Genomic DNA, 20,523 nt, shown 5'->3' with positions numbered 1-20,523 from the left:
AAACTTTACAGGATCATCAATGTTTCATACTCCTGGCCCATCTGTAGCCTCACATGGCTGGATTACGCTCCTTCAGGCTTCTGATATGTCGTATGAAGCATCTGAAAGATGCATTTATGTTTCCATATAAGACCAATCTGTTGGGAGGACCTGAAAAATTCATGCTATGTAGCCACCACTTACCAATGCCCAAAGATGAGCATGTGCTTTAAAAGTGGGTCATAGCACTCAATACACCCCTAGAAGGCTCGAGTGCTTGTACCTCTTGAAATGTGTAAAACTGCAGACAAGTGACCTTTACGACAGCCGAGCAGCGTATTGTCACTCCACAAAAAGGGACGAGTTTTAACCAGGATCTTCATCTAACTGTGCTCAGTATGCGTGTGGAACAATTAGTGACTCAGTAGTGTATGTTCTTCTGAACACAGAACACGCAACTGGGGGGGGAAAAGTCAACTTTCATTCAAGATTTCAGTCTGTATTTGTACAGCTGCTGGCACAAAAATGAGATGAGTGTTCTCTTTCAGAAACAGCAGCATCCAACTGAAAGCTTTCAAAACAAGGGTTTTCTACAAAACACTGCAGCATGTAAAGCAGATGCTGGGTTATTTTTAGAGCTACCAACATTTGTTCTCTGCCTTAACTCCCACTCCAGAAAGAAAATGGGGGTGAAAGCAGTGTTTACTCTCATATGATCCAAAATTCAGAGATCTATATGGAACTGTCCCAACAATAATAAAGGGCTTCAAGATGAGTTTAATTTGACTTTCTGAATTGCTTGCAACTACACGAAGCACAAATCCATCTCGATCTATTAACAAGACTTCAAATTTCCTTCCCCAGAATGTTAATAATGACAACCCTATAAAGCTTTTGTTTCTTACATACAGCCACCCTTCTTTTGCTGTCAAATACAAACTGTTCTTTTGAATACTATTCTAGACCCTAAGAAGCCCTAAAGGTTGTACATGACAATGACACACCTGAGTATCTCCAGAAATGTGATGGAAGTCATCTGCCCAACCAAACTAAAACGATCACAGATAACAGCACACACAACCATCCTGATACCATCCAGCAGGGTTGGCAGTGGTTTACTTCTTCCAAACAAAATTTTTTTTTGCTGAAATCTTAATTCAGCTGCAGCTTAGTGTTTCCTACACATTTGTTCTAAGCATCTTTCATCAGAAATGAAAGAAAACACAGCTCAGACTCTTAACTAAGCCTGTCTAAACTGTCCAAGCGGGTTATCTCAGGCATGTTTTAAAGCTGTTAGTAATACCAGTACCAGCCAAAATGTAATTCCCAAATATTTGATGTAATCATTCTACATATAAGTGATTTGAATCTCAGTATGCTGCTGTGTCAGCAGAAACTTCTTTAGCTTTACTATGAAAAAACTGCCAGAAGTGATTCTGTCATCATATTAAAGCTCCCAGCTGGTCTACAGACATTAGAGAGGAGAATCTAAATCCCAGGAAGAGATGAAGGATGGAGGGGAACGCTTCTCTTGCTGCCTTTGACATGCTTGAATGATTGTCTTGATGGAAAAAATCTTGTAGAATTTAAAATTAGGTTTTCCAAACATATGGGAGCTGAGTATTTTTCATGCCTTCCCCCCCCCCCTTCAGCCTTGCTAGAAATTTAACAGTTACCCTTAGATGGCTACAGCGAAGTTGTAATTCAAACAGATCAATAAAGAAACACTGCAGTTTGCTGTATTTTGTAATAGATCCTACATAACTGATTGCTCGCCTACTTAGTCCACCTGGATAAACCAATCTGCTCTTCCTGTAAGAAAAATTACATCCCATTGGAGTAAATGTTACAACTCCACTTCTGACCTTTCTCTGTTTTGGAGCACCTTAAGCCACGCAATTCCACTGAACTCTTCTTTTTTTTCCCCATAATTAAGTTTTCCATCAATTAAAGTACTAGATTACAGCAGCAAAGTTAATGAAGCTACCCACTCTGCATAACCCAGTATGATCAGCAAACAGAAATCCTGTCGGAGCCACCTACAAGCAGACAGAACAGTTTTCTTTCCAAAACACTTGACATTCAGTCCCTTTGTACCCACAGGCAGGCAGCTAGGAACCAAAGGTTCAAAACCTCCACATGACCAAGGCAAACAGGGAGAAATCTGCAATACTTTCAGATTTTAAAAGTATTAGCTCCAAAACAAATTACTGCATTTATACTTTTTTTTTTTTTTAATATTTGTTCCTGGTGTGGAGCAATAGCAAAGATCTACACCTTGTTTTGTCTCATCCACGCTGTGTTTGCCAGTTCTGCCATATTTCTGAAGTCCTTGCCATCATAAAATCTAGCCCTGCATAAAACTGCGATTAGTTCTGAGCGTGGCAGTATAAAACCAACACAGTAACATAATATACAGAAAAACTTAACAGTACTACTCTGTTATAAAGAGGTATAAAATAATCCAGATGAAAACAGAAACTTTTACTTTTTTCATTTCCTGTAATATGCAGTTTCCTCATTACCTTGCACTGTAAGGAAGACTGATGCTGTGGTAGATCCACCCTCATTAGAAGCGATGCAGTCGTACTTGCCAGCGTCAGTGAGCTTTACAGTCTTCACCTCTAAAGACAGGTTGCTCATCATTCTTATCCGCAGAGGCTCCTTTAGCCTCACATCCCTGCCATTTCTCTGCCAGGTGAGATTGTAACGCACTGTGCTTAAAGTTAGGCAGGTCAGGATGGCTCCTTCACCAGGGACAACTGTGACGTTATTAGGAACCTGAATCATAGGTGGAGGCTCTGCGCATAAAACAGACAACAGAATTTTAAGAGGGTGATTTTGGAACCTTTGATTCATTTCTGTATTCTTGATAAATAACTTCAAGTACAATACAGAGTAAAAAAAAAAAAATAATGTCATATTGGTTTAATATTTAGTTTGATTTCACCTTGCTGAAGCCATGAAACAGAACCCAGCAGCACCCTCACTCCCTGCTGGTAAGCTACCTGACAGGAGCCTACATCACAAGAACACACCTGATTCATGTCAGAAGTGTAAGACACAGGATGAAAGATCCCTTGCAGGAGAGGGATGTAGCACTGTGTTCTTTGAGCTCATCTTGCAGTGAGAAAAGCCATCGGAGTGCCACAGCAACATGGGGAAGAGACAGGAAGGCAGGTGAGAACATCAGGTATCAGGCCCAATCTCTGACTGAGGTGTGACCACGCGTGGTGGAATCTGAGCTACGCACTAGATTTTTACAGGCTTTACATGAAGAAAAAGATGCAACTGGCAAGCTCTTCTCACAGCAACAATGAAACCAAGTCAATAGCTGCTCTAAGCATCATTACTGAGTTCTTTCCATGATGGTTTCTGTAAGGGAATGGGGAGAGAGCATCTGTTCCCTTAAGTTTATCTGATCAAGTACCTTGTCACATAGGATAAGGAAAAGTAGAGGTAATAAACAGTATACAGAGACACAGACCTGCAGATGAGCAGTAGCAGAGACAATGACAAGGAACAAACTTCCTTGATGGGCTAACTGATGGTCTACCACGAAGCTACGAACATCATTTCAAAGAGGGGCCAACCTGGACTTTGCAACTGATAAGGGCACCAACCTGGGGGTCCCAGATATGGGAGAGGAAGCTGTCGAACTATGCAGATTGATGAAGGAATATGCAAGGGAAGTGAATCAAGGAGAAGCAAGGGGGAGGGGGGGGGACGGGGCAGGCAGAAAGGGGCATAGAAGGGGCCAGTTGCATGTAAAACATTGCCAGTCAGTACTCCTGTCTGACTGAGCCTTGTGCCTGATCACCAGAGTCTGTCCTGTCTTATTAAATCTCTCTTTAACCCTCTGTGTACTCTCACTCCCCATCCCTTCTGTGTGTGTCCTGCAAGGGCTGAGTGCCAGCTCCTGGGGGGACCAGTGGGAGTGGACTGAGTGCCAGCTCCTGCAGTCAGACCAGGGGGTGAAGGCAGCAGCTACTGGAGAGACTTGGGCCTGAGTAGCAGCTACTGGGGCAGGTGGGGACCTCGGGTAATTCTGCACCTTCCCCAAACATGTGTGTGTAGGGGCGCTTGGGCAGGTTTTTAGCAACCTTCAAGCTGGAACAGCTGGCAAGAAGCAGGTAAGAGGGCCCAGTATCTGGACAGGAGTATCGGGGGGACAGAGGGGCCACTGCAGTACTCAAGGGATCTGCGAATGCCCATGTCACGCTGGAGAGCTGCTGAAGGCAGCACCTCATCTGCGGCAGTCCATGGGGCTGGCTGTACCAGTGCTCCGTGTGCTGGTGGCACAAGCCAGCCTCACTACTGATCAGTGTGCAAGCAGGAAAGCAGCGTCCATGGGTTTGGGACAGAGACCCTCAGAACCCTGGGCACGTGGGGCTGGGCTCCCACAGCCAGGCAGGAGGAATTCCTACGCTGGGGCTGCTCTAAACATCAGCCACATACAACATCCCTGAACAGCTGCCACTCAAATTGTAGGTAACGTCAATACTTTTTCCATCCTATCTGTACATATTTATGTTGTAACTTCCACTATTCGTTATTATTTGCTTTCCACTCTGCTCATCTGTATACTTCTACCACACTCCTGGAAGAAAGCAGCTGCAATAATTCTGTACTGGAATTAAACATTGAAACCACAGATGCTTAAAATGGGAGGAGTCATCTTGATCCTTCTTGAGATATCACTGATAAAGGAGGCAACATTTAAATGTTGGAGAAAGAAAATTCACTATGTAGCACTTTATATATATGTTTTTAATGAGAATATGTTCCATTTGTTTTTTTTCCCCAGGCTGGTTAGTTCTGCACCTTCGATCTGTACTGAGTAATGTTCTGAGTGGGATGCTTTAGCAGAACTAAGGCAGCTGTAAGAGCAAGACCAAACCTTCACCAGTACACAACAAAACCCAATTATCCTAAAAAAAGCAAGGATAACAGGGAATAAAAAGAGTCTGTATTTATTAAGGGTGAAAGTTACTCCCAAGCTCAGAGCCAGCCCTACTCCTCCTCATTTAAGTCCCATGTGGGGTCTCAGACGAGGTTCACAAGCTTTATGCTAGATCTCTGCACAGCACTGAATCACTCACACACTCTGCATGTCGGCTGTGCAGCTCCTGCCCTATAAACACAGCCCCTAACAGCAACCACCCTTGTTACCAAAACTGTGTCTTTTGACGCATGCAGAGAGTCAAGAAAAGCTACGCTTGCTCACTGCGAACAGAGTTTCTCCCCTGCACTTTACATTCTGGTTTGCAGACAAATCTTCTAACGCTTTCCAAGGACATATCACCAAGTATGTTACTTCAACAGACTTAGAAAAGGAGAGAGATGAAGGCCAGTACAGGACTAAAATCCCCATCTTTTGACTGTTAGGACACCTTTTGGACTACGCCAGCCTCTTACCGCAGCAGTGCACTCCTTGCAATCCCCCAGCCAAACTCTAAGCTGAAACCACTGTATTCAGAGCACTTTCAGTTAAGGTGCCTGCTCAAGCTAACAAGCCATTTGACATTTTAAAGATTTAATACTACTAAGACAAAGTCAAACTCAAGTGTTTGCTTTTTCTGAAACTGGAAAATGTTGACACAGTTCCCGTACCTTTCACATAGCAGTTGCCAAAATGGATTCTCTGTGATAAGCTGTCAGCTGGGCAAACTGAGAATACTTGAAAAGCCTGTTTACTTTGCTTAAAGAAGAAATTTCAAGTAATTTTCTTCCAAATATTTGTACACAAGGATTTCAAAGTATCTTCCCCACATTAATCCTCTGCATGGCTCACAACAGAACTAATTGCTCATGTTTACATAGTGAGTCAGTCCCCATCAGTCTCAGTGCTCTGTAAATGAGAGGATACAGTAATTTTGCCCCTCATCAGTCTTGATTTTTAAGGGCTACCAATATAACCAGAAAAAAGTTTGGATTTTTTCAGTTTTCTCTGTGAGGAGAAGGATGGTTACAACTTCCAGACCAGGAAACTTTATGCCCACAATTTCTGGGACAGAAAATAAGATGGTTTGAAACAAGTACATGGGAATACCCTATCCAGCTGAAGGACTTTCACAGGTAAAATACAAAACAGTGCTGTAGAGATAGGACTTGGGTAAGTATTGACGATACTGATCTCTTCTACTCGAGTACTTTGTGTGACTAAAAGGATCCTCTCCTCAAATTTACCACTTGGTGAAAGAGGACTGCTTCTCTACAGACTCTGCCCTGCATGGAACCATTGGATTTGCCCATACTATATTGAGAGGAGCATCTTTGACTGGAAAGGAGAACGTGAAGGGATACGCTGTCACGCTCTTCAGTGGGATGTTTTGGAGAATACAAAGTTAGGGTCTTCTCAGGGCACAAAAGAAAAAGATGAGAGTCCATGGTCACAACATGAGGCAGGGGAAATTCTGACTAGACACGCAAAACATTTTCTGTGTGTGGGCAGTTAAGCACTGCAGGCTGCCTGTGGAACTTGTGAAATCTCTGTCCTGGGGGACACTCAAAAGTTTGATTGGACAAGTTCCTGAGAAATGCAATCAAGCTTGGACAATAATTCTGCTTTGAGCTGTGAGCTGGACTAGGTAACTTCCACAGCTCCCTCCACCCTAAGTAGTTTTATTATTCTATGGTTCATAATCCAAGTTAATTAACCTGAATTAGTCACTACTAGAGGTGGAAGACAAGACAACTATGATTTCGAGCAGTTATATGAAAATCTGAGGCTGAATTCAAACTGCTGTGCTGAGCTCTATCCTCACTGCCCCTGCAAATTAACTGACTCAGCTCCAGTGTTTTCCCTAGTGAAGAGCAGCAGCTTACAGTTCTGCATGACAGATGTCTGATCAACACAAACAGAAAGCTGTATAGAATGGTTTTTGTTTCAAAATAGAGATTATTTTTCTTTTTCCCTCAGACTGCATTGCAACTGTGAAAAATTAAGTGACAAAACTTGCTATAGCATGGGTTTTCATCCACCCACATGCATAAATAAGCTTTTCTTCTTAATTGTTCCTGCAGGCCATCTTCCTGCAGAAGACCTCCACTGTGTGCTGAAGCAGTGCAAGACCATGTTTTCATGTTTTCTCCATCTGCGTTTGGGGTGCATCTTGGTTTAGTTACTTAAGCTAAATTCCTCTGACAGAGCAAAACGATTAACTTCGTGGAATACAGCCTATTGTTTTACTTTGGGAAACATTCCTAGCTCATCTACAACTGAAACCCTCAACATTACAATCTGCAGGCAATAACCAACATCCACATACCCGAGTGGTGAGACTGACAGGTACACGAGCAGCGTAGCTTTACACTGGCCTTCACAGAAGACCAGCTTACTCTCTCCCTTTCCCCCACTCCAAATTTTTACGTCCAAAGCTTGACCAGGATGACGCTATTCACCTTTCAGGAAGGATTCTCTCTTACCACAACTAACTTGTACTAATAATTAATGGGACATAATCAATCACTGCCCTAAGTCTGAACAGAGCATTAACTTGCATAAGGAGAATTCCTTCTCTCTCAGCAAGTGGAATTATCAGTGCTTTATGCTTTGACACTCCTTTAACACATAAGGCACACCAACTCATACTAAATCAATTACCAGATTTATAACTAGTTGTCCTGTAAACTGAGATTTTTATTAAGTTAGGAACATTTTAAAATAAATGGGGGAAAAAAAATAAACCCAAACCACAAAAACCGATCAGTGATTAAAATTATCTATTGGATAGATAATGACTGCTAGCCATTTTGGGGCCAGCAACCAAAGACTACTGTCTACAAGTTATTTTTGTGATTAGTCCAATTTATTCTTCATTTGATCCTTCATCCTAGTAATTCACTTTTTAAAAACTCAAGGTAATAGATGAGAAAATATTTCCAACGATTTACTGAATCTTTTTTTAAAAAGAGAGCAAAAAACTTTTGAGTGCAGCTTTTGTAATCTCTCATTGATCAGATAATACATACATACAAAAAAACATATAATTGATACAGCTTGAAATAAATATGAGAACAACTGGAATCTGAGATTTCAATTTCTGTTTCTACAGGCCATCTCTGTTCGGCAAGCCCAACCGACAGTGAGAACTAGCTAAAACAAATCCAATGTTAGTATTTAAATAAGGTGTGTGGAATAAACATCAGCACACTTGTGCACTGGGGTGAGCAGAAAACACTTTAATGAAAAACCTACTTAGAACTGGAAATGTGTTTTACTGGCCTCAAGAGCCATTCCCCTCTGCTTCAGTGTAGGTGGATGGACAGCTACCCACCTGATACATCCAGAAACGTCTGGGCACGTCCGGTTCCTGCGCTGCTAGTTGCCATACATTCGTAAAAGCCTTCATCAGACAAGGACACCTTGGCAATTTCCCAACTCATGCTAGATGACTCTCTGGAGGAAGAAAAGGGCATACTCACTAAATTCCTGAAGGAATCAAGAGGTACAAGAACTTGGGTTTCCTGACTACAGACATAGGACATTTTCACAATTAAGAGGAAAAACAGACCCTCTGATGAATCAAATTGCATCCAGCTTGTGGATTTTATTTAAAGAAGCATCATAATACTTGTAAGAAGCCTCACAATGTATAAGAAATCTAAGTTTTTCCAGAATGTCTCACTTGCACAGCTACAAATATGCCTTTAACATACATCAACAGCTGTCACACAATAACTAAGACCACTGTATCTACAGTCATTCACTCCGCTGCTCATACTCTATTGTTACATTTACTACTTGAGAAGACACCTTTCCTTAATACCAACAAGTTTCTATGTAGACACAGGAAGTGGTACCAAATCTGTAGCAACAGTAACAAGAGTTCACCCTCCCAGCATGAGCGTCTCAAATTCCCAGGTACAGACAGAGGGTACACCTAAAGGATCCATCCCTTACCAGATACAATCTACTTTCACCCTCTCTACATGCAAATCCACTATGAGGCTCATCAGTGGAGAGGGCAGCATCTACCCCAGGATGACTACAGCCAGGCAGCTCTGTCTGTACTTTTGAAACAGCAGGTAGTCCCTCCATCCCAAACATGTATAATCCAGCAAAGCGTGAAGTGTCGGTACAGGGAGGACTCTGACTTCTGCTCTGCCCACCTGCACCTCTGAACTTATGACCAGCAGCCACTGTAATAATCCCCTATTCTGCACGCTGATCACCCAGCCATACAAAACCAAACAGCACCACACAAAAACAGAATTGGCGGATTCAAGACTGAAAATGGAGGATGAGGTACAGAAGAGGTGCAAGCAAGATAATACAACAGCAATTCAGATAAATGCTTAGCTTTTTTCTATAAACCACAGCAAGGGCGAAGCTGACAGGCAATATCAACATGTACCTATCACACGCAATGTTAGAGTCAGGGAGAGAATAAAAGTATAACCGCACTGACTGGTGGTTACACGTGCTTAAAAACAAATGCAGCTTAAACCCACATTTTATGTAACTAATAGTGCAACAGGCACACAGATGATGACATAAATGAGCAAAACAGGGGTTTTTCTGCAGTGTCCTGGTGCTCCCTGTGGCCTGTTGCTATGGCACGTAAACAAAACTGATGAGCACTAAGATATCCATGATAGCTTTGGCAAGTAATGGCCACGTTATGGGAAAACACTATTTTAGTGAACCCTTTGTCTCTCTTGTTTGTTGGGAAAGATTGATTTATCAACCCATAAAGGATATAGAAAGAACAAGAGACAGTCTTGGAATATGCATGAAAGTTCAATGCTGTAGCACCATGAGACAGACAATCCAATTACATCACGAACGAAGAGTACAGAGTGGCCTTAAATGGCTTCCTACTTATTCTCTCTTACTAGATAACCTAATATATCATACATCAAATCTATGACATTTTACAGTGCAACGTTGGCAAATGGAAATGGCAGTAACTGCCAACACTAAAGATTAAGGTAGTGTTTCTTCCACTTAAAAAGTGAGAAACTTCTCTTTTTCATGGAAAGTATGTTATAAGTGAAGTTATGCAATCCTGTTCTTCATTCCTGACTTTAGCTATACACCAGATGTCGAACATAGAAGCCTTGAGAACGGAAGTATAAAAGGAAACGTGTCCAGAGTGGAAAAGCTGGGCAAACAGAGACCTGTGGTGGTCTATTAAAAAACCCAATAATAATAAATACACTAATGGCAGCAATGAATAATGCACACCTCAAGGCATCTGCTGTGTATTTTGGCACTAACTCTAAAAAGCAGTAACTGCACACAGCTCCCTCCTGCATGTGTTACTGGGATAACTCAGCACCTTCCAGCATCAAGTCATTTATTTACCCAACTCATTTTACAATATATGCAATGTGCTGGTAAAGCTGCTTGTCTAGTCAGCTTGGAAAATACAAACATTACTCCCTTAGCCAAGCTGCAAAATGGGAAGACCAAATCACATCCCAGTTATTAGTTACTGCAGAAACACAGGCAGAAAGCACAGTGATACTCCTGTGGTATCTAATCTCAGCGCTTGGTCACCATAAACCACCACACTTCATGTGATGCTTTCACTTGGGAAGTTACCAGCAGCAGGCTGTGGCTCACCTTAATGAACTAAAACATATGATTCGCTCATACCACACTAGTTAAACCACAGGTTTAGCAAATCACATACTAGACTTGACTAACCACCATAAATGCCAGCTGAATCAGTGCTTTTTGTTTAAATTATTAATACTATTATTATTAACTACACGGATTGTCTTTCTTGTCAGAATTTCACATGGTTCTTTCGCTGATACTGCCCTTTGCAGGTGGGATCTGGCATTTATAATACAGAACAGATTTTAAAGACCCATTAATGCTCAGTTCCCACTGATTTACCACTGCAATGAGGTGCTTAACTTGTGTTCTTGGTCTCCTCAATCAGACTTGTCAGAAATGCAATAGGATACTAACCAGAATTTCCTTACTAGACCACCACCGAATGCAGAAATCTAGAAAAACAAAGCTGTTGCAATTTTAGAGAAATTACTTCTTCCTACACATTTAAAATCAGGAATTATTATTACACTACCTCTAGAATCAAAGTAAAAAAAAAATGCAAAGTACATTCACTTCAAGAACCCTTAACCTATGTCCACTCTAATGGCATGTGCACATAGACAACTGTCATGGCAGAACTGTAATATTCAACTTATAAAACATTTACTTTGGAAATTAGTATTTAAAAAAAAAAAATTGAGTAAAGATGGCATCTTGTCACAAAACCAAAACTCATCCAAACTCATTCAATGCAGAGCAATAATACAGCTCAAACCTGCCTTAAACAGTAAGCTGGACAGATGCTGTATGGAACTTCACTACTAATAAAATGCAGAGAAGCCAAGCTGAATTAGATCCTATTTAACTGTAATCAATAATATTTGGCTTGAAATATGTTTTGTTAAATTAACTTGGCTGATCTGTTCATTCATCTGGTCTGTAATACAAAAGTGAGAAATGCAGCCCAATCATAAAGGTGGTGAGTATGTGAAAAGCAAGGAGTAGAAGTGTGTGGTTTGATAATTAAAGAACGGAAAATAATGACACAGCTGCTAAAGTATGTGCCAGGGCTGACTAGATGTAAATGGCACCTCATTAAAAAAAAGCTGCAACATTTCACACTGCCAAGAGTGTACAAGGGAGCTTCAGAATGTATTTCTTTTGGTACTCATGTACTTGCTATTGAACGCTAGAACTTAGCTTACAGCATTCTCCTGAAGTGCTTCAGGCTTTACAGGAGGCTGCTGACAATGTTTTCTGGTTTCTACTTCCTTTTGTTTCCAACTACCAGAAATACAAAATGGACTTTGAGTATTTTATTGAATTTATTTTTAATTCTTATCCCATTCTAGAGAGAAAGAGCATGTAATCCATTTTCTATACAGAGATATGAAGAGCCTTATTCAGCACAAGTTTCCTATTTTGAGAGATTTTCCGAACAGGAAATGTTTCTAAACAAGAAAATTGTCTAGGCTAGGTCACAGGACATACTTCTAAGGCACCCATGAAAGGCAATTCAAAATAAAGCAAATTAATGTACGTCCCATAATGATCTATGTGTCAGGGGGGTGGGGGGTGCAGGCTGTGTTCCAGAAAAAAAGTTACTTACTGATCTACTTTACATAACTTTTAAAGATAAAAATTAAAAGCCTTCTAGACTTTTAGAGCCAATTTATCCTAATTTAAGGTCACACATTGTAGGGGATTTTGGCCAGAACCATATAATCTCATGAGCTATACAGAGTGTATACCCTACTCAAACATACATACATATATATATATATATAGGTGTTATAAATCTCTCCCTAATGAATATCACCAAATATAACACAATGGAAGTAATAGGAAATAAGCAATATATAATATTAAATAATAAATAGAAATTATAGGATGTAAATAAGAAATAAAACAGTATTAGAAAAAAAAAGGTCACTACTTACTTGAAGAACTGATCCACTCCTAGTGTTACTCCATTTTTCGTAAAACGTTGAGTAAAAGGTATAAGACTTTCTACATGGCAAGGAACAGACCCTGGCTGTAAGTAATATCCTGGAGTCTTGATGGGCATTGTAACTTTTGGAGCATCTGAAGAAAGCAAGTATTCCCCAAAAGGTTACTAACAGCTACTAACATATATCCTAGCTTTTCCTTTTATTGAAAGGAAATTCAATTTCTGATAAAGCTTGACTTAGTAGATAGTAACATTAACTTGTCCATCATGATCTAGATATACAACTTTCGAAGGACACAGCACAGAAAGTACTTGTGTAAGTTAGAGAAAGGTATCAGATACCAATTTTAACTGATTCAGGTATGAGAAATGTACATTCAAGTTAAAAGCTCTTACCAGGAGTAATACTAGAAAATGAAACACTTGAAACTCTCTGAAAAATATAATCATCCTTGTCATAGCCCATTATTTTAACAAAAAAAGCTTCATCTGGTGGAATGAAGTCAGAAATATTCCATAGTCCGTAGGGCCTTCTGTCAGGATAGTATTTCACAGGCAAGGTCTTAAGAAGTTCCCCTGTAATACTCAGAAGTTCCAGTCGGTCTACTCTAGCTGGAAGAAAGATCCCCGTGGTATTTAGCAGCACAAAGGTAGGAATCCCTAGAAAAACAGAAACATGCTTTTTAAAGTGCTTGGGAATAAATACATAAATAAATAAAAGGAAACATTAAATTCCGTATGTATGGCTCGTTACCCCATGAATGCACCATTCAGTTTCAACCTTTACTTGCTAAGCAGCAGAAAATTAAGCTGTGCTCTGCTTATTAGCTGTCAGGAGACACAGCACTGATTGGGGCTTAAATTACGTATTTCCAAGAGGTCTTTCTGAAATAGCAGCTTCTATTAAGTCCTCACCATGCCCCAGAGCCAAAGGCTTTTTCTGAAGCTCCAAAGGTAACAAAACCAGAGTTACTATTTTGAGGCATGTCATAGCTGAAAAAGTCTGGATTTAAGTGACATTAAAAAAACCAAGCTAATATGAAAAAACACCACAGCATGGAAAAACAGCAATGTTGGCTGGTCTCATGCATTCAAGGCCCAAGAACCAAGCAACTGCGGCCGCAGATTTATGACTAAGTTCACCAGAGACATCATCAGAGTTCTACGTGATTTTGAGGGCCCAAAAAGGGTTATTGTTTAGCACGGAGTAAAGTGGAAACAAACCTTGCACTGGTCTGCTGGATGTTTTTTTGAAGTCTAATGTTTGCTTCCTAGAAAACCCAGCACGAAAGTCAATAGTGCTGAGCCCCGTGATCCGAACAGAGTGCCTTCCACTGCTTGAGGTCTGCAAAAGCAACAGTGAAAGACCACGCACAACGTTAGCATTTCAGGAATTGCAAAGTTTCTGATCCATCCGCGGAGTTCAGTAGGTAGACTTCAGCTTCCATTTAAATCAAGACAGAAAGGAGGTTTATGACAAAAGTTTTAAGTAAAATGCGTTTAATAAAGGTTTACTTTTAGATACTGGACCCTACAACTGTAGCATCAGAAAAAAGAGCCAATTTGTCTTGGAGGTAAATCACAACATAAACACACAAGATCAACAACCGCTTGTCACATGCCAGTGACCATTATAAAGTATATTACAAAATAGTAAATTAAAAATAAGTCAAAAGAAAAATCAGTGTAAAATTTTTCATGATAATATATATAAACCATTTACTTCTGGTGCTACAATAACTCACCTTACCTTTTTACTTATTAGTAGGATCCCTTTTTAAACATACACAAAACTAATTTTACCCATGAGGCATAGGCAAAAATCATAGGCACTGCATATCATGATATAAGTGGCAAGTACAGACGAACCTCAATCAATACAGTTTAATTAAAGATTCTTCTCTTTCCCAGATGAGGTCTCAGTGGGAAAGCAGAGGACACAGAAGTACTTCTCACTTCTATTACCCATCTCCACCTCATCATTCTGGTTGAATTAGCAAAAAAAAAAAAAAAATCACAAACCTGTCCCACCTGTCCACCCACTCTTAAAAGCTTCAGCTTTATGTTGTTTAAGGGTACTGTTGCTTTTATGCAAATCCTCAATCTTAAAATTATTTTGATTTAGCTTAAGTTACTTGCTATCATTCTATGCTGAGAAAGAAAAGGATAACTGCTACTTGCCAAGAGTGCACAGGAACACAAGGCTTTTTGTCGTCACCTACTTCCACACCCTTCAGGTGTTAGAAAGAAAAAAAAAAAAAACCCAAAAAACCACTGCTGCACTTCATTGAGCATGGAGTTAGATATTTTTACAGGGAAAAATAAAGATTCAAAAGGCTGTGAAGAGTGATATCTAAGCCATCATAGAATCACAGAATCCTTTCGGTTGGAAAAGACGTTTAAGATCACCAAGTCCAACCATTAACCTGACACTGCTGATACCACCACTAAACCATGTCCCTAAGCACCTCAACACACGGCTCTTAAATCCCTCCAGCGATGCTGACTGAACTACCTCCCTGGGCAGCCTGTGATGATGCCCAACAGCCCTTTCCATGAAGAAATTTTTCCCAATTTCCAATCTAAACCACCCCTGGTGCAACTTGAGGACATTTCCTATTGTCCTGTCATGTGGGAGCAGAGACCAACCCCCACCTCTCTGCAACCTCCCTTTAGGGAGTTGTAGAGAGCAATAAGGTCTCTCCCGAGCCTCCTCCAGCTGAACACCCCCAGCTCCCTCAACTGCTCCTCACAGGACTTGTGCTCCAGACCCTTCCCCAGCTCCGTTGCCCTTCTCTGGACACGCTCCAGCATCTCAGTGTCTTTCTTGCAGTGAGGGGCCCAAAACTGAACACAAGGTTTGAGGTGTGGTCTCACCAGTGCTTGATACAGGGGGACAATCACTGCCCTACTCCTGCTGACCACACTGTTCCTGATACAGGCCAGGATGCCGCTGGCCTTCTTGGCCACCTGGGCACACTGCTGCCTCCTATTCAGCCGGCCGTGGACCAACAGCCCCAGGTCCTTTTCCATGGGCAGCTTTCCAGCCACAATATATTATGCCACAATCAAATACACAGTCAGTAGAATGTACTCTGAGTTTTTGTTCACACGAGACTTACAACGTGAAAGAAAATCAGTATTAAAATGAAGTAATTCCACTGAGCTTTATCTAGAGAGCATTATCTGATCCATTCTCAAATACCTAATCCCTTCAGTTTAGCAACCACCTCTGATACAGCTGTATGTGAGTATTAAACAGTTGTTTCTTGTAAGTAATTGCCTAGGGACAGCCGTTTAGACACTTTGACAAATTGATGTCTGTCTGATTAAAACAACCTCTATTTGCTTCTATTTGGTTAGCCTTTCACCTCAGAAAAAGCACTACTAAAGACTTTTTTATATAAACCAGCTGTTAATAATACAAAGTAATACTTAAGTGTGCCAAACAACTCATGTTATCAAGTGTTAATTGGCAATTAAACTTTCATTAGACAAACTCAGTGACCAAGTTTTCTTTTTATAGCTTTATGCATCTGTAGATATGGTGTAATCAAACTTGTCACAAAGATTTTTCTAAGTCTTCAGCCACAACCTTAAAATCTTAGTGCAAACAAAACAAGCCAGTGACTAAAGCTGAGTAAACAATCCACAGAAAGATACACTGGAAAATTATTCCTCTTTACGACTTATTCAGACCTTTGGATACTTGTGAATTTTTAAGGCTAGACTAACCTTGTAAAATTTTACCATTTACTAGTAACAATAAATGCAACTATCACTGTCATGTCTAGGAGCTGGCTGTCTTACACAAATACCTAAGACTAAACTTCATTGCAAAGGATTGCTTTCCAATTAGTATCTTTGTTGATTCTTTTCTCATCATGTGTAGTTTAATATGGATCAGGTATTGTACATCAGTGTTTCTCCTCCCAGGCTGGGTGAGTATGATAAAAAGAGGAAACACGTGTTTGTCACAGATGTCAGGAAAATATGCTTTCCTGTCTTGCAAATGCCACAAAATTGCCTAAAAATTATGTATCTATAAACTGACACATGAAAAAATGCATGGGTTTTTGGAAAACTCTTAATTTTCACACTTCAGAAAAACCAATCTAGAGTGGCAGAGTAGACTTTCATGTGCACAGCTCTATTTATAGATGTATATTGATGGAGACATGCAGCTGAAGCAGGCTTTAAGGGATGTGCTCCCCCAGTAGAAACTGCTCTGGACTGGTTTGTCATTGCACCCCACTGAATCAGCCGCGTTTGGCTATATGGGTCTAAGGGAACATCGCCAGTCACTGAAGACCTGTCTTGACCAGAAGAACAGACCAGTTTTTCTGCTGATTTCTCATTGCTTTTCCTTTGCTTTTCTCGATCAGACAGATGATGATTTAACTCTCTGCAGCAGGGAAGTTTCTGTGGCACTGCTCAGCTGAAAAAGCTCTGGCTCGTTGATGAGCCACAGAACAAAACAGCAGCTGAGTGCTTCTCACCCCTGCCTCCACTCAGCCACATGCTAGCCTTGAATTTCAACTGAAAACACGCCATGCAACTGCCTCCTAATGCTGCTGTCCTGCAGCTTGCAGGTAACTTATCTGCAAAGATGTTGGGTGCCTCCCAAACTGCTCCAAAGAAATCTTTCCAGAGGAGTCATCCATAGGAGAGACCTGTGAGGCATTTAGTGAAAGCAAACTGATGTTCCCTCTAATAAAGGAGTCAGACTGTTCCTGTTGAGGCCCATCTCTTTGGTAAGTATCTCAGCAGTAGGACCAGCAGATACGTTCAGTCTCACAGCTAGCTTGGAGGTCCAGGAAACACGTGCAACAGCAGGGCCATGTTTCTGAAGAAGCATGCCTTCTCCTGCACCAACCCTGCTCACTGATACTGCAGACAGAGGAGCCACGTGCTCATCTCATGCGACTGCTTTTTGAAAAGCCTTTTACAAGGGCCTCTAGTGACAGGACATTGGCTTTAAATTGAAAGTGGGGAGGTTTAGATTGGATATCAGGAAGAAGTTCTTCCCAGAGAGGGTGGGGAGGGACTGGAACAGGTTGCCCAGAGAAGCTGTGGATGCCCCATCCCTGGAAGGGTTCAAGGCCAGGCTGGATGAGGCTCTGAGCAACCTGGTCTAGTGGAAGGTGTCCCTGCCCATGGCAGGGGGGTTGGAATGAGATGAGCTTTCAGGTCCCTTCCAACCCAAACCATTCTATAGTAAACCAAGAGGACTAGCAGACCTGGAAGGAAAACTTATAAAATACACATGCACACGCAGATTTGATGTCCTCATAACTGAAGTACCAGGGCAGCTGGAGGTGTCCTGCAGCACAGGAGGCAGCTGGATTGCATATTGGGTGCGTTACATTACTCAAACCCGGGATTTAAAGACTTCACTGAGCACTGAAAGTGCACTAACACCTGTTTGTGGATTAAGGTGGGACCTTCTTGGACTGCCCATTCTCCAGTTCAGCTCACCATGATTTTTTTATCATACTAAAATTACAATTTCTTGCACTTCCAGGTGACAAGTGCCTATATGTACTCTTTGCACAAACTTAGAACTAAGACCCAGTTTGCTCATGAGCGTTAAAGTAATTATAATATTTCAGCTAGAGTCAAGACAATTTTGGGGTTATTTTCAAGTCAAAATACATAAATTTTAATGTTTTATTCTCCACAGAATTGGAGACAGCATTATGCTGAGCTTAGTTAAAAAAGAACCTTAAAAACTCTGCCTGCAGGAGCAGCCTGATGCTTTGGCTGGGACTGGTTAGCATCTAGCTGAGCACGCTGGCCTGGATCCAACTGAGCCACTTGGCAGTCTGCACCACACGGAGTGCCAGCCTTGGCTTTAGGAGGCCTTACTGGCTCTGAAGGGTGTCACACATTGAGCCTGTAAGAGTGCTGCTGCTCCTCTCAGCAACTCCTGGAATTCAGAAATCTGGGCAACGCAGTGCAGGCATACACAAGTGGTTCCACATGGCTCAGCTTGCATCCAAGCGCCTCAGCTTAGCAACAGCCATGCAGCGCCAGGGAGAGATCACACAGGACTTCCCTTCCAACCCTAACCATTCTATGATTTGGCACAGGGAGATCGATCGAGGGGTCACATCAAGTTGCTACAGTCAGTTCCAAGACCACCATTTCAGCACTATTAATGATCCTTTCTTGTTTGGTTATTACTGCTAATCACGTTGATCTTAACTTCTTAACATTTCCAAATCCTTTGGGGGCCATTCCATAACCTTATGTGCTAGGAGAGCATTCACATGAACAATTTTTTTTTTTTTTTTTTTTACATACTGTAGTATTTAAATAATTCACTGATAAGGAGTTTGAGTTAAATGCAAACTTAGTGACTGAAATTCAGCACTCACTTTATCCTTTTTCCATTCAAAGGAAAATCATGATCTAAAGATTTGAATTAAGGTAGTAACACCTGTTATTTCGATAAGAATTTTATACTAAGGCCTTCAGAATATGTCACAACACAAGTCATAAGTCAGAAAGGCCATCTACTGTGTCAAACTCAACTCTGAATATCTGTGATAAGTAATGTAGTAGATGATTATACAACTCCCTTATAAAATACAGGACAAGTCATACATGATTTCTGCAATAACTTTACCTTAATTGTCCATGTTCCAGGCTCTGGATCTTTGACATTTACTACTTTTGCAGAGTTGTGGATATTTAGCAGTTCATTCAGTCCCAATCCTTTACTGATCTGCTTGCCTAAAAAAAAAAAACGGGGAGTAAATAGAGAATTGAGTAAATACACTATTGCCTAAAATTAAAAAAAAAAAAATATAAAAGAACCCCACAAACAACACAGAGTAAATACAATATTGTTCTTCTGTACTGATGTATTTTTAATACTTGACTTACTCACTACTTAGCAATCAATGACATTTACAAAAGTCAAAATTCTCTGTAATTCTTTGCCAGAATACTAAAAATGCACATTTATTTTCACTCTTTTCATTCACTTGGGGTATTTAATACAGCCTGCAACAACACAGAGCTGTGGGAAACCCAGAAACTGCAAGCAAAACAAGTCCTCTTCTTCACAGAATATACAGAGCTCTCAGTAAAGGAGGCAGCCCAGAAGCTAACTTCCTCAAAGGCAATCCTAGAACAGACTTACCCTAACCTACCTGCCAGCCCACTCACTATTCCATCCTCTAGACCTATTTCAAGCAGGATAAACTCCTCAAGTAAAAATACTGATAAGCCAGGCTCTCCTGCTGAGGAACATCAGCATGTGACAAAGGATGGGCATGCATATGAGATCCTCACAGGGAATTCACCCTGTTAGACATCACAGGCATCAATAAAAAAGTGCAAGTTTTCATACTGAACCATACCACACTTTATGTGTACACCTATGCTTACAAATATATGGACGGTTGCATGCAGGAACCAGTTCTCTATAGAGGCTTTTTGCTCCCTCAAGGCTGAAAGAGCAAGATATCTCCTGTTATATCTTCCATTACAAATCAGCATCCAAATCTGTCATTGCATTCCCCACCACACACTGTTCAGCTAAAGATGGGCACATGAAACAGGATTTGATTCTGAATGCTCTCATAGTTCAAAGATTCCAGACCTTGGTTTACCTGTCACTACATAAAAAACAATCATGACTACATAAATACATGAAAAACAGAAGTGTTCAGAAATTTGGAATGCAAGGACAAAGAATAAGAAAGTAGCTGGAGGTGAGACGAAGTCGTCAGAATAGGGAGGATCTCCAGTTACCTCTGAATCAAAAAAATAGAACACTGGGAACAATTTAAATGTCAGAAGTGCTGTGCTGGGTTCAGTCAGGAAAGAGTTAACTCTCTTTACCGTGGCTGCTATGGCGCTGTGTTCCTGGATGCAGAGAGCAGCACTGATCAGGTCTCAGCTGTCCCTGGGGAATACCTGCACTGAATTCAAGGTCTTTCTCCCCTTCTGACACTGCAGCTGCGTTCCCAGCTCTCGCTGTCTCGCTACAGGCAGTGCTGGGGACACACAGGTCAGGCAGCTGACCCCAACTGACCAAGGGAGTATTTCATTCCATAGTACGTCATGC

The 20,523-nt window shown here is 41.1% G+C and overlaps 1 protein-coding gene across 1 annotated transcript in view; it reads right to left on the bottom strand.

The window, feature by feature from the left end:
- The window catches only part of LOC104515595 (hemicentin-1-like), a gene marked incomplete at both ends in the record, with an annotated part of 103,999 nt that overhangs the window by 66,446 nt on the left and 17,030 nt on the right, over positions 1 to 20,523 (bottom strand). The window contains 6 exon segments of the mRNA XM_010159995.1: positions 2,505 to 2,780; positions 8,259 to 8,380; positions 12,433 to 12,577; positions 12,840 to 13,103; positions 13,668 to 13,788; positions 19,075 to 19,181. Of these exon segments, the coding sequence (XP_010158297.1) occupies positions 2,505 to 2,780; positions 8,259 to 8,380; positions 12,433 to 12,577; positions 12,840 to 13,103; positions 13,668 to 13,788; positions 19,075 to 19,181 (1,035 nt within the window).

This window comes from Eurypyga helias, unplaced genomic scaffold (assembly GCF_000690775.1).
Source record: "Eurypyga helias isolate BGI_N326 unplaced genomic scaffold, ASM69077v1 scaffold180, whole genome shotgun sequence".
Lineage (NCBI taxonomy): Eukaryota > Metazoa > Chordata > Aves > Eurypygiformes > Eurypygidae > Eurypyga > Eurypyga helias.
The sequence above is the reverse complement of the archived record's forward strand: the minus strand, read 5'-3'. Positions and strand labels throughout refer to the sequence as shown.